Consider the following 12,367-nt stretch of genomic DNA (forward strand, 5'->3'; position numbering starts at 1 on the left):
GTGAACTTCCCATCGGGTGGGATGAACAATATAATATAGCTGACTAAAATGAGGTAAGTACAAGAATGGACTACCCATAATTGTGTAAAGTGTTGTTGAGACCTCACGAGATACATGATTCTGCATATCGGCCGACATGTATATGTCCACATCGTAAAGAGGATTATCTCACATTTGAAGAATCGATAAAGGTTTGAGTCAATGGCGCTTGGTTCTTTTGTGTCGTAACTATCTACTAATGAACCCAATATTTCATGGCCGTGTAGCCATCATATCTCGTTATCACCCAAGCGCAAGCCCATCTATTCACCAGACTTGATCTGCTCATTACCGCCCTTCTTTATGATAAAGCAGCCCCGGATATCAACTCCCAATTGGATCCACAAACGCCATAATAATTCCCAAGCGAAACCATAATCGTGGCCACCGCCGCAGCCTATATATGCGTCGTCCCCTTCCTTTTTTCCGTTGTATTATACAATTAAAACCATCCAGGTCCGCGGTTCTGTTGCCATAAAGGTCCGCCTCCGTCGCGACGAGGTCCGGGATACGGTTGAACAGGACTGCTTACATGGCCTGGCGTGCTAATAGCCATTCCTGGTCGTGGTTCTTCTTCGCTTATACGTCCCAGACCGGAATTGTAACCGTGTGGAAAGTCGTCGTCTCTCGTCAACGGGATCTCGTCGTGTTCCATTTGTGTTCCTCCAACAGCCCCCGCCGAGTATCCGTAATTTGATTGGGGATCCCAAGGCTCTGAGTAAGGTCCGTCGTGGTCAACAATTGGATTCATGCTCCGCTGGTCAGTTACGGGGACCGGTGGGGGCGGGGCCATCTTATCGGCTTCCTGCATAGGGGGCACCGGAGCGAAACTATGATTATTCTCTAACGGCGGACTAGGGATATGTTATGTTAGCTGGTTGCTGAAAGAAAAAGAAAGAAAAACTCTGAAAGGGGTCACTGATGGAGACACTTACCCAATACGCTGCACTTGCGGTTGCACGCCTGGCCCCTGGCGCGTATTTCCCTTCTTGCGCTTCCAGAGCCAGACTCCAAGAACGACAAGGGCTACGAGCGCAGCTACACCACTGATGGTTCCACCAATAATGGCGCCCGTGTTCCGCGAGTTGTTATCGCCGTCAGTGTCGGGAGCTGCAGCTCCAGAAGAGGCAGACTCGTCAGAATCAGTGGATGAAGGGTCCGCGGTACCAGAAGTTCCGCTTGTGCTGTCGGTTTCGGTTTCGGTCTCTGATGCTGTTGAAGTTTCTGATTCCGTTGACGATGCCTCTGTTGTTGATTCTGATGTTTCCGCTGAGGATGTTTCTGTGGATTCCGTAGTTGCGCTCCCTGTTGCCGATGCCTCTGTGCTTGAGGAATCGGTATCGGACGTCTTTCGCCTCGTTCCTAGTGTCGTCGGTTCGGACAGTGAGGTAACCGGGTCTGTCAGGGGAACGCTCAAGCTAGTAAGTCTAATAGCGCTCTTGCCTGAAGCCGTAGCCACCACGTTCGTCGCCAAACCAGACGTTGAACCACACCCAAATTGGAAGAAACCTCCCTCGAAGCTATTTTTGTAGCATGAATCATCTCCTCGACATGTAAAGACGTATGGATTCAATTCTGTTTGTGGCCCGCTGCCCGCATCCACGCAACCTGTAAACACACCCTGTGTGCAAGATCCTCCGTCGGGGCAGCACCCCACTGCATCATGATCGACATCAACCACACAATGCGAGCCTGCAGAACAAGTCGCAGGCAGATCTGGGTCACCTCCTATGTAACCACAGATTGTGTTGAATTGCCGTCGCTGTAAGAACGAGTCGTCGGGTGCAGCCGTCGCGAGGAGCGGATATGATGCTGCGTTGATTTCATGAAAGGCAACCGTCTTTGTCGGTTGCGGTAGTACATGGCCTGAAGCGAGATTGACGAAGCTAGAGACGAGGAGAAATGGCGGTAATCGCGCCATAAGATGGGCCGGGGTCATGATTTGCAGGTCGTGATCCCGATCTCAATTAAACATTGTTTGATTGATTGATAAGCTGGGGTGTATTTGGTATTCGTACTTTGTTCTGTTGATACGATCGCTGGTGAGTTTTGTTGGAGTCTTCTTGTTGGCCGTGGAATCCGAAACTGAAGTTATTAAGAAGGAAGAAACAAGAAGAGGACACCACCCTCTGACAGAAGAATAGTATGCGCACGGTCAGATAAAAAAAGACGCAACAAGAGAGGCTTGCAATGAGTAACCAATGATGCAACAAAGGGGGGAGAAAGAGGTCAAAGGAGGAAGAAACCAAAGCCCTTGACTTGGACCAAGGGAAGGGGGGTGGTCCTGTGCTGTCCCTGTCCTGTGCTCGACTTTCCTGCCTGTCTTGAATGTAGCACGAGTAACGGGATTACGAGCGAGCCAAGTCTGTGCTGTGCCTCTTTTCTTTCCGAGTGGATATGAATTAGTTGGCCGTGCAGTTTTTGTTCTGAGCTCTAGTGAAATATGTCGGCGGGTTGCTAGAGCAGAAGAGAAGATAAACCAGGAGGGACCCCTGAACGCGCCCGGCTTTAGTTTCGAGACGGTTTTGCTGTTTATAGGCCTTGCCTGGGGGATGGGACCTCGTACCCTGCCCTGCCACTCTATACTCCTTCAGAACGGCTAGACTTTCGCCTTTGGGCGTAAGATAAGAGCCAGGATCTTGATTTATAACCAGGATCCCGATTTATAGCCCGTATCGTTAGTAGCCCGTTGACGATCTAGCGAACCAGGAATAGAGAATGGAACTTTTAAAGTGCTGGCAGCCGGAGGCGTTGAACCGGGGTCCGGACTGCGACGGTGTCTCCAGGGGCGACCTCGGGGCCAATCACGTACCAGTAAATGCCCGTTTTGTGAAGATGGAGTGGCTGGGGGTGGCTGGGCTATAATTGTAAAATCAAGGAAGTTTTCTTGTGCAGGAAACAAGTTGACGGATACGTTGGGAATTACGTGGTAAAAGTAAAATAAACGAAAAGAGGGAGCGAGGGAGAGGCAGACTATGAAATTATTACTCGACTGACTTGGCAGAGTAAACATGAATGAAGCAGCGACAGGGCAACCGCAAGCGGTTTCTTTGACGTTTGGAATGTGTAGAAGAGCTTAGTCTAGTCTGGTTTAGCGGCCACGACACTGTCACTGACGTCTCTGGGACCAACGTGGCAGACTGTCTCAGCTCATCTCATCTCCCTACACCCTCTTCGATGATGGTCGATCTTTGTTGCTGTACATTATTAGTGGCGTCTCTCTTTTACGCATTGCCAAGCCTTTGAATACCGCTTTTATCAATTTAAATGGCGCCATTCTTTAATCAATCAATCCGATCATGTGTTTTTTTCTCTACTATTGTGCCGCGCAACACTCTGATAAACTCCATTGTGACACTTTATTTCCTTCTGCTACAGTCTATCGAGCTACCTGACGTGCAACGCCTCAGCTGGCGCCAGGGCCGTTTTGCAGTTGTGGCAGTGTTTCACCTTGCAGCTTCTAAATCGGGCGGGATCCATACGAATTCTAACCCGTATCATCCGCACTTCGCCAATGATTATGAGCATTTGAAAAAAATCAATTGTCAATTATTCCTCCGCTCTATGTATCGCATGCCGATATCCCATCGCAAACAATCTATACTATGCCAAGCAAAACTTTCCAGCTAATATCCGATATCCAAGCCAAAACTCCACACTGATCGCATGCAAAGGATCAAGCGATCCAATGAATGTACATTCCGCTTACTTAGCTATACCCTTCAGACGACCTGTCTGCTGCTGCTTGACCGCTTGTCAATAGACAATTCTTCAAGTTGTTGAACTCCAGCCTTGCGATCTTTCTTGGCTTGCTTCTTCTGCTCCTTCAGTGCCTTCTTTTCCTTGCGGGACAACTTGGGGAACTCGCTCTCTGGTCCACGGAGGACAAAGCCAGGATGCATAATGTTGAGCAATACGAGGGCAATCAAGATCGGTGTAGCATCCAGACCTAGTGGATACCCCTCGTGGATAAGAAGTGTGTTATGCGCGTTAACACCAGGGCCAAATTCAACTAGGCGATATACGATTCGAGTCTTGACCTTGTCAGCTTGGTAACACGTGAATGGACAAAGAATACCTACCACAATCAGCATGAGAACAGCCACCATGGTCCAGATGAGCCACTTCATGCATCCCATACTTCGACCCTCGAGCTGTCGCAGCTTGAAGTAAAAGAAGACAGTGATGCCGCTGAAGACAAGGACAACGGCGAGCTGCAGGGCGACTCCAGCCATGTAGACCTTCATTCCAATATCGATTGTATCGCTATCGGCGTCCGTGTTTGATAGCATGACACCACCCGTACCTTGCACAAGGAAGAGAATGACATCTAACCAAACGAAAAGGAGTGTCATGCGAACGGCTTTGATACCTAGGAGCTTCTGAGAGGGCATTCCGAAATATACCATTCGCGCTACTCCCATGTATACAAAAGCATTGATCCCTGAGTACCTATGTTAGCAATTGCCCTCGCTGTGCTTGTTAAGTACTTACAAAGGGGGGCAAGTAGGAAAAGGATCTGTCCCACAGTGAGGTATGTGAGATTCTGTTGGTCATGACTTCCAAGAGTCTTGAAAGCGAATGCAATTGTTTCCCAAGTTGCACCCATGATAGCTACCCAGCAGAATCTCTGTAAAGCTGTTAGCGACTCAAAGTATCTTGATCTTTTATATCGATGTACTTGCCTTTTTGAAGAGAACCGCCTGGGCGAGATGGGCTATGGTAGTGAGGCCGAAGAGCATACAAAAAGCAAGATTGGCAGCGAAGCTGGGGTCGAAGTAGTAGTTGGAGTTGCATGCATCAACTGGAACACGGCCATATTTTCCAGGCACTGCAGTTGTACAAGTAGCCGTCGCTGAAGACGCCGTTGTAGTAGCCGTCATAAGAGCCGTGGTAGACATGGTACAAGTCGTGTGTAAGTGAGATCGTATGGGTGTAGTCTTGTGATGGTCTCAATGGCAAAGTAGGAATTGCTGTTGTAGATGAGCTTGTTTGATGAAAGCTATTTAACGCATTCCCATCTCTTCTTTATGTACTCGACAATACATTTGCCCATGGTTTCACTTACACGCTCATTAGATTCCATCTCCCATCAGATTCAGCCCCGGATCTGGAATTAGACGACCCTGAGTGTGGTTTCTCGACAGAAAATTCGCTGGCTCGCCAATGCTTACGTCGCATTTGAGTATGAAAGTGGCTGTGGGACTCGAAACATATTCAACTGCTCCGACATTCTGTTCAGTCCAATTCTCATAATTGACGAATGGACCAGTCAGAATCTCTAAAGTTGATTATGTGTTCCACTCTTCTTCTGCATTGTCAACATCACGGTTGTGGCTTTGGCCAGCCTCATATTCCTTTCAAATCGCGGCTATGCTGTTTAAGGGTTGCTTATTGGCTGGTTCGTCAATTTTCAAGACACAAGTGGGGGATCTCGAGCTTCGAGATCTATTGCTTATTGTCGAATTCATCCGTGGACATGTAACTTTTCTTTTATTATTGTTATTGGCCGACTCGTCTGTTTTCGACTCTTCTAGGAACGTTGGAGCATATGCATTTTGTAGCCGCAGTTTGCGTGCTCTTGGGCTGAGCCTGGTAGTATTCTAATTGCCGGGATATTGTACATAGTAGGTTTTCAATTGAGAAAAATGTCGCTCCTTCAAGGTCAAATAAACTTGATTCACGAGTCTAGATCGTCCAATCCACAGGTGTTGGCGATTGACAAGCATCTGCAAGTGGTGCCAAGCTTCCTAAAGGACCCTTCTTTTCTCCACTCTGACATTGAACCCTTGAATAATCGAGAGAGCGTCGTGACATCTTTCCAGCCTTTCTGGTTGGAGTATCGCCAGGAATATGCCTATGCCTAGTAGGGGATCTTCGGTGCGCGCGCTAAGCTCGGCGCGCGCAATCAAGTTGACACAAAAGATCTGCCATTGGAAGTTGGCACAGCTGCTAGAGTGTCGCGATTAATTTTGGGTAGCAATTACCTTCTCCTGAAACTCCCAAGGTCGCCCTTTCCCACCTTCTCCTTCACTCTCGTGATACCATCAGTGCCAATTATCTGGTCGCCGGAAGCCGATCGACGGGCAACTTGAGTCAAGTCGAATTGACGGTGCACAGGCCCGCTCTTTCCTTTCCCCTCCTTCGTGATTCATCTCCGCATTCTCTCCTCCCTTATATCGTGATAAAGACAAAACAAAGGAGGGAAGGAAACGGGGAATCTCGTTGACCGGTTCTGCCGAACACCCACCACCTACTCCTACTGTCTCTCGGCCATTCTGAAGGATCCTGTTACTCCTGACAATTCACCTTCAACCTACAGCTTCGGCGGAGGATATGCTCCTTTGATTGCTTTGCCTGCCCTCGTCATATTTATTTATTCATTGCCATCATGCCTATCAAGGTCAAATCCAAGAAGCTCCCCGCTCCCCGGGACGGCAGTCCTATCTCTATCCGTCACGACTACGAAAATGATCTACCAGATATTAGAACTACTGATAGCTTTAGAGAGGTCGTCAAGAAGCTCTCCTTGTAAGTTATCATTGTTACGACCCAATTGACCTTATTAAGACGCTTTGCAGATACTTTGTTGCAGTTATTGAGCTGCCCAGCACCTTTGAACAGCTGAGAACCACAGCTGCGGGGACTTCGTTACGCATCTTGGTGGATCATCTTACTGCGACATGCACCAACCGCGGAATTGTCAATGCTCTGCTGTACGTATTATCCGAACGACATTGGACCAGTGACTGCTTCTTTTTCAATCTTTTCCCTGAACCTTGTATCGCTCTTCTCCCAAATGGTGTTTGTGGCTGCATAACAGCTCCTGTCAGGGGAGCCAATTACATAAATGCTCAACCCATCTGGACCTGACTGCATATGCCGTGCAACTTTGATGCCATACGCTCTCAAATACTTGCGCTTCTCAGCTGACAGAATTCCTACAGTGCCCTCAAATGGCATTACACCACTGGCTCAGAACATCGTACACTGGGAGAATCACGTGCCGACGCATGTGAAATCGTTGCATGGCGTTTTCTCACTCGCCTTTCTGAACGTGAGGCAGTTAATTACTGTCTCTACGAAATCCCCGATCTTGACGATGATCACCAAGATGAAGAGGCGGGCAATGACCACGCAGGTGATGAGGAGGCTGGAGAGCATTCGCCTCTCCTATCTCATATTCGCACTATTGATAATCGCCGACGTGGTCCTGGCCCTGCTGGAAGTAGCATGAAACGCAATCAGCTACTGAGTTCTCTCTCCCGCTTGACTATGACATCCGATGACTCGGATGATGAGAATGAAGGTGACCCAACATCTTCTTTTAAGAATTTGAATGCTCTTGAGATTGCAGCCATTGCCGACGCCAAACGGTTCCTTAGTCAACACATTGTACAAAAGATCATCACTGCTATATGGAGCGGCGATATCGTCTTTTGGGACAGCTTATCAGTGCACTCAACCAAAAAAGTCAGGTTCTATAATCCCAGGACAGCAGACCCTTTTTCTCGGCTGCGTGTTCCCAAGTATTTAAAGAGCTGGGAGGTGGTATTCTTCTGCATCTTCCTCGCCCTGTACTACTCTGTTCTCATTATGAGAGATGAGTCCCGTATCACCATCCCTGAGGTGGTCCTGTTCCTCTGGATAGCGGCCTTCTTTTACGATGAGCTTAGCGAGTGGCTTGATGCCGGCTCAATCTTCTATGCAACAGATATCTGGAATTTGTTTGATATGATCATGATCACTATCGGATTTGCCTTTGCAATTCTGCGTAAGAATCACAGGCTCCCTACAAAATGCAATGCGCTAACTGATGACAGGCATTATTGGTATCGTTCAGAACAAACCGGAGTTCAGTGACCTTGCATTTGACATCTTGGCGCTTGAAGCACTTTTCATGATTCCTCGCATCTTCTCCATCCTCAGTCTAAGCCCTGCTTGGGGTACGCTGATACCCTGCTTGAAGGAGATGGGGAAGGACTTCTTCAAATACATGGTACTTGTTGTCGTTGTTTATTGTGGCTTTTTGACGACCTTTTCGCTCGTGGGTCGTAATGTCTTTGCATTCAAGTCAATGGCTTGGATCTTGACAAAGATATTCTACGGCTCAGCGCCTATTGGCTTCGAGGTGATGAATCAGATCGATCCATTCTTTGGCCCGCCTCTGATGATCATGTTCATCACACTGTCCAGCTTCCTGCTGATGGGCTCCTTGACTGGTATGCTTTCCAACAGTTTCTCGCGGGTTATCACCCACGCTAAGGAGGAGTATCTGTACGTGTACAGTGTCTATGTCTTGGAGGCGTCGACTAGCAACCGACTCACCCATTTCTACCCCCCCTTTAACCTGCTCGCTCTGGTCATCTTTCGACCCTGGCGCCTGATCTTTACAGCCGACGAGAAGTTCCGTGCCGGGCGTATCATACTTCTCAAGGCTACTCATTGGCCGATTGTTGGCATCATCAAGCTTTACGAGATGTATCGCAAGCCTGGAGCCCTAGGCGATGAATTTGCTGGATTCAAGGGCCCGTCCCACTCCTCCCGACGCAACGGTAGACAGCTAATTACCCAGAAGCGATCTACCTCTACTGTGGGCCGCCCAGCACTTGCATCTCCTAGAGGTCGAGCAAACGGTCAGAGTACTGAGCAGCGTGAGGATGATATGGACGCCCCAACTGCCGTGGAGGTGCAGCTTAGCGAGTTGAACCGCAAGATTGACCAACTCACTGCAGCTGTTCTGGTGATGCAAGAGAAGCAAGCAGGTGGAAGCGGTGGTGAAAGCTCTAATGCGAGTACCGCCGCCGCCTAACTGCGGTTCTTTTACGATCGGGCCGGTCCGTTGAAGCGCCCGAACATTCGACTTTGTGAATATGGGACCTCTTTCTGCACGGGTCTCATCGGTCGAGGTCAAGAGTGGGTCTGTAAACAGAGGGGCGGGTTCCGAAGCGCCCCATACGCTTTGGTGTGATGTGGAGAGGCGGAGAGCAACGGCTCTGGAGATCAGTCGGCCTTGTGGAGATTAAGTTTCACGAAGAACGGGTTGAACAGCGGGATCAACGACTTCAAGCCTAGATTTTGTCCCTCAGGGTGCTTGTTTTGGATTTGACCTGCTTGCATTGTTTATTGAAGCCTTGGTTAGAGCTACACCTAGCATTAGAACGATAGTTTAAATTGTATGAAAAGAATCCTTGCTTTTCCTATATGCTATTCACTACCGAAACCATAAAACTATATTGGAGAGTAACTATCCGTTGCTTCTGATGCGATTTGCCTTTATTACCCGCGTGTCCTGTGGGTTCAGTCGATAAGAAAAGTCTAGCGATGTTCTATCGGGATTCTTTCTACTTAAAGCCGTCATATGCCGTTGCAGATCCAACAGAGGGTTGGCATTGTGTCCCACGAATGGTAGACCCGTGCCTGCATATTGACTAGCTTAAGTTGCTAGATTGAGCCGCAAAGCGTTCAGCAAGACAACCGGCAAGCGTCGGCGTGGAGGATGATCGCGTGTAAGTCAGAAGGAGATGAAGTGTACTGCGGGGAGAACAAGTCCAATCTTCTAGATCTTTTTGGTTGAATGGGCGGTCAAAAGGACTGGGGCTTGGTTTAGTTGTATGAATGTGTAATTATGAGTCTTTGGTGTTTCTATTAGTTAGTATCAATCATGGGTTCTGTTTATGTGGGTTGAGCTACGCGATAGTTGAGCGAACTATTCACACACATACACGTAGACATTGGATGGTTCAATTTACATGTCAGAATGAATATCAATGTAAGCGAGAGTTTCAATAATCAAGTCTCCTATGATTAATATATGAATGCTAAAAATACCCGCGACAACCCGTCAACATTGAAGCTCGGCAACGAGTCCGAATGGCCGGCCGATCTCGGCGCCCGGGAAGTCAACATGACAGAATTGAGAGTTCCATATAAGTTTTCAACCATAATCAACATCGCTAACGTACCGAGAAGAGGGTCTAACAAAGCGGAGGATACCCTTAGTTACGCCAACCCACTCTAAACTAAGGGATTTGCTTCGCTTCGGGGTTTACTGCCGCTCGTTTCGCTGCCGCTCGATTCGTTGCCGCTCGTTTCGTTATCGCTTTCTTTTATCCCACCCCTAGCTTTTTTCTTCCCGTCTCAAGCTTAAGTGACTGACTACCTCTTACCTTTCACCGTTTCATAGTTAGTTTGTTTCCTTTCTATCTTTCTTTCCTCCGTCATACTATTGTCTTTTTTTGTTCCAATTCTTTAACAACAACTTGAAAATAGAAGGGCAAGAAAGGACTACTAAGGAAAAACAATGTCAAAATCAAACATCATGAAGGACTCAGATGCGCCAGCGTTGGCTCTGTCCGGGGCAACTACAACCGAGCAGATCACCACCAAAAACACATGGAACACCAAGAACTTAGCACCACGACTCGGCGCTGATTTCCTCTCTGCTGCGAGCGCTGCCTCTATGGTTGCGCCTCTGATTGCCATTATCGACCGGTAAGTACAGAGTTATTCCTCTTGTTTGCGCACGTCGAGACAAGACAAGAAAAAGTCATGGCCGACTTCGCCAAGATTCTTCGAGGACAAAAAAAGCTGACATCATGACAAACAGCTCCATCATGGAAAACGCTTCAGGCGCAAACACTCTCATCAACTCGGTCAAATCCTCCCTCCGAACTCTCATCACACGCCCTCACACTCTTCTCTTCTCAAAACCCACCGCGCTCATCTTCTGCCTGTACGGCGGCACATATCTTACCGCCAACGCCGTCGACACATCCTTCTCGACCGTGAACAACAAGCCCGCCTCGAGCGTGACGGCCGGAACGACAAAATTCGCTGCCTCGAGCGCCGCCAACATCGGCGTCTGCATCTACAAGGACCAGGTCTTTGTGCGCATGTTTGGTCCCCCTGGAGTAGTCCCCCGGCCTGTACCTCTGGCTTCCTACGGCCTGTTTGCGCTGCGCGATTGCATGACCATCTTTGCCTCGTTCAACGTCCCGCCTCTACTAGGCCCAATTCTGGACGAGAAGTTCTCTGCCGAGATGAAGAAGAGAGTGTCTGGGCTCTACGCGGCGCAGTTCATGGCGCCAGCCATGGTGCAGTTCATTTCTACGCCAATGCATTTGTTTGGTCTTGATCTTTACAACCGCCAAGCGACCGGTCCTGGAGGCGCAGTGGTATCATTACGAGACCGACTAGATCTTGTGCGCCGAAACTGGTTCATCAGCTCCATTGCGCGAATCTGTCGAATTGTTCCTGCGTTTGGTGTTGGCGGTGTCGTCAACATGAAAGTGCGCAAGAACCTCATGACCAAGCTGGAGTAAGAAGCGTCCGTTCGTAGCCGCTGACATCACACACACATACACATTCCTCTTCTTGGTACCCCAAAGGATGGGCATGACCTCATATTTCCGGTTCTGGTTCTGGTTCCTGTTCCTGGCGTTTTACAGTTACGCGGTTGCGTAATAAAATGGTTGCATTTGTTGGTTTGGTCTTGTAACGGTTCATGGCAATTGGGGGATTTAATGTTGCATTTCATGGTTTTCAAAGGATGGCGAAACGTACAAAGAGCATACGACGACGATCTGCTACCCACGATAGACTTCTAGATAGAACATAGACAGGCTGGGTGTGTAAAGAGTCCAGACTGATACGATTGACTCATACATGAAAAAAACAATTCAATCACAAAGGATGCACTGGCCTCTGCGAATATCACATCACTGGAACTGAAATACAATATGCCAAGCAGTGTGTTTGACGCTATTTACTCAGGTTCTCACATCATTTCAAGGGAAAGGCCAATTGAATTGTTATTTTCATTCATCTCGCATATGCATGCGCTCATCATGCTTTCCACCACCACCTTCACGTCCGCACTCGAAGTGCTCATATCCTGCTCCTCGCAAATCATGCGAGACAGGCCACCCACCATCCTCTCAACACCCACTAGCATGGCTCGTTAAGCTTGTTTATACAGCTCATCAGGGTTACCATGCTGGCGCAAATCTTCTGGCCATCCTCATTTCCGGTGTGCTGCAGCAGAACACAATCACGTTTGCTTGCCCTTGCTCCCTATCCCAACCACCCTCCACAGGCCTAATCACCTTCGGTGAGGAACTAAAGAAATAAATAAAAATAAGAAAAGTACTGAGCTCAGTCATGTGATATCAAAACGGCACTCCAAAAGCCGGGCACCTGCCACAAGGCAGAATGTCAAAGAAGGTACGCAAAAGGGTTGAAAGCAGCAAAAAGGGGGGCATTGCAGGCCCAACGAAAGACAACGAACGTCTGGTACACTGAACGTAAAAGGTTATGAGTCGTTCAG

At 48.4% G+C, this 12,367-nt stretch overlaps 4 protein-coding genes across 4 annotated transcripts; 3 read left to right on the forward strand and 1 right to left on the reverse strand.

The window, feature by feature from the left end:
* Positions 1–1,103: 1,103 nt before the first annotated feature.
* Positions 1,104–1,571, forward strand: FGSG_12705 (uncharacterized protein; the record flags this gene model as incomplete). The annotated part of the gene is made up of 2 exons (XM_011325466.1): positions 1,104–1,460; positions 1,545–1,571. The coding sequence occupies 2 exons, from the start codon at positions 1,104–1,106 to the stop codon at positions 1,569–1,571; spliced, it is 384 nt and encodes a 127-aa protein (XP_011323768.1).
* Positions 1,572–3,761: 2,190 nt separating this feature from the next.
* On the reverse strand, positions 3,762–4,940 carry FGSG_05258 (uncharacterized protein; the record flags this gene model as incomplete). The annotated part of the gene is made up of 3 exons (XM_011325467.1): positions 3,762–4,483; positions 4,534–4,669; positions 4,740–4,940. 3 exons carry the CDS (start codon positions 4,938–4,940, stop codon positions 3,762–3,764), a joined length of 1,059 nt encoding a protein of 352 aa, XP_011323769.1.
* Positions 4,941–6,430: 1,490 nt separating this feature from the next.
* FGSG_05259 (uncharacterized protein) lies at positions 6,431–8,851 on the forward strand (the record flags this gene model as incomplete). The annotated part of the gene is made up of 4 exons (XM_011325468.1): positions 6,431–6,570; positions 6,621–6,755; positions 6,987–7,813; positions 7,863–8,851. The coding sequence occupies 4 exons, from the start codon at positions 6,431–6,433 to the stop codon at positions 8,849–8,851; spliced, it is 2,091 nt and encodes a 696-aa protein (XP_011323770.1).
* Positions 8,852–10,026: 1,175 nt separating this feature from the next.
* On the forward strand, positions 10,027–11,704 carry FGSG_05260 (uncharacterized protein). The gene is made up of 2 exons (XM_011325469.1): positions 10,027–10,533; positions 10,649–11,704. The coding sequence occupies exons 1-2, from the start codon at positions 10,343–10,345 to the stop codon at positions 11,361–11,363; spliced, it is 906 nt and encodes a 301-aa protein (XP_011323771.1). The 5' UTR covers positions 10,027–10,342; the 3' UTR covers positions 11,364–11,704.
* Positions 11,705–12,367: the final 663 nt, after the last annotated feature.

The sequence above is a fragment of the Fusarium graminearum genome, chromosome 3, assembly GCF_000240135.3.
Source record: "Fusarium graminearum PH-1 chromosome 3, whole genome shotgun sequence".
Classification (NCBI taxonomy): Eukaryota; Fungi; Ascomycota; class Sordariomycetes; order Hypocreales; family Nectriaceae; genus Fusarium; species Fusarium graminearum.

Bases quoted from the DNA above. Each gene is read 5' to 3' on its own strand.
- FGSG_05260 (XM_011325469.1), top strand. From the start codon at position 10,343: ATGTCAAAATCAAACATCATGAAGGACTCAGATGCGCCAGCGTTGGCT. The intron at 10,534-10,648 runs GTAAGTACAGAG...CATGACAAACAG, and splicing joins CTGATTGCCATTATCGACCG to CTCCATCATGGAAAACGCTT.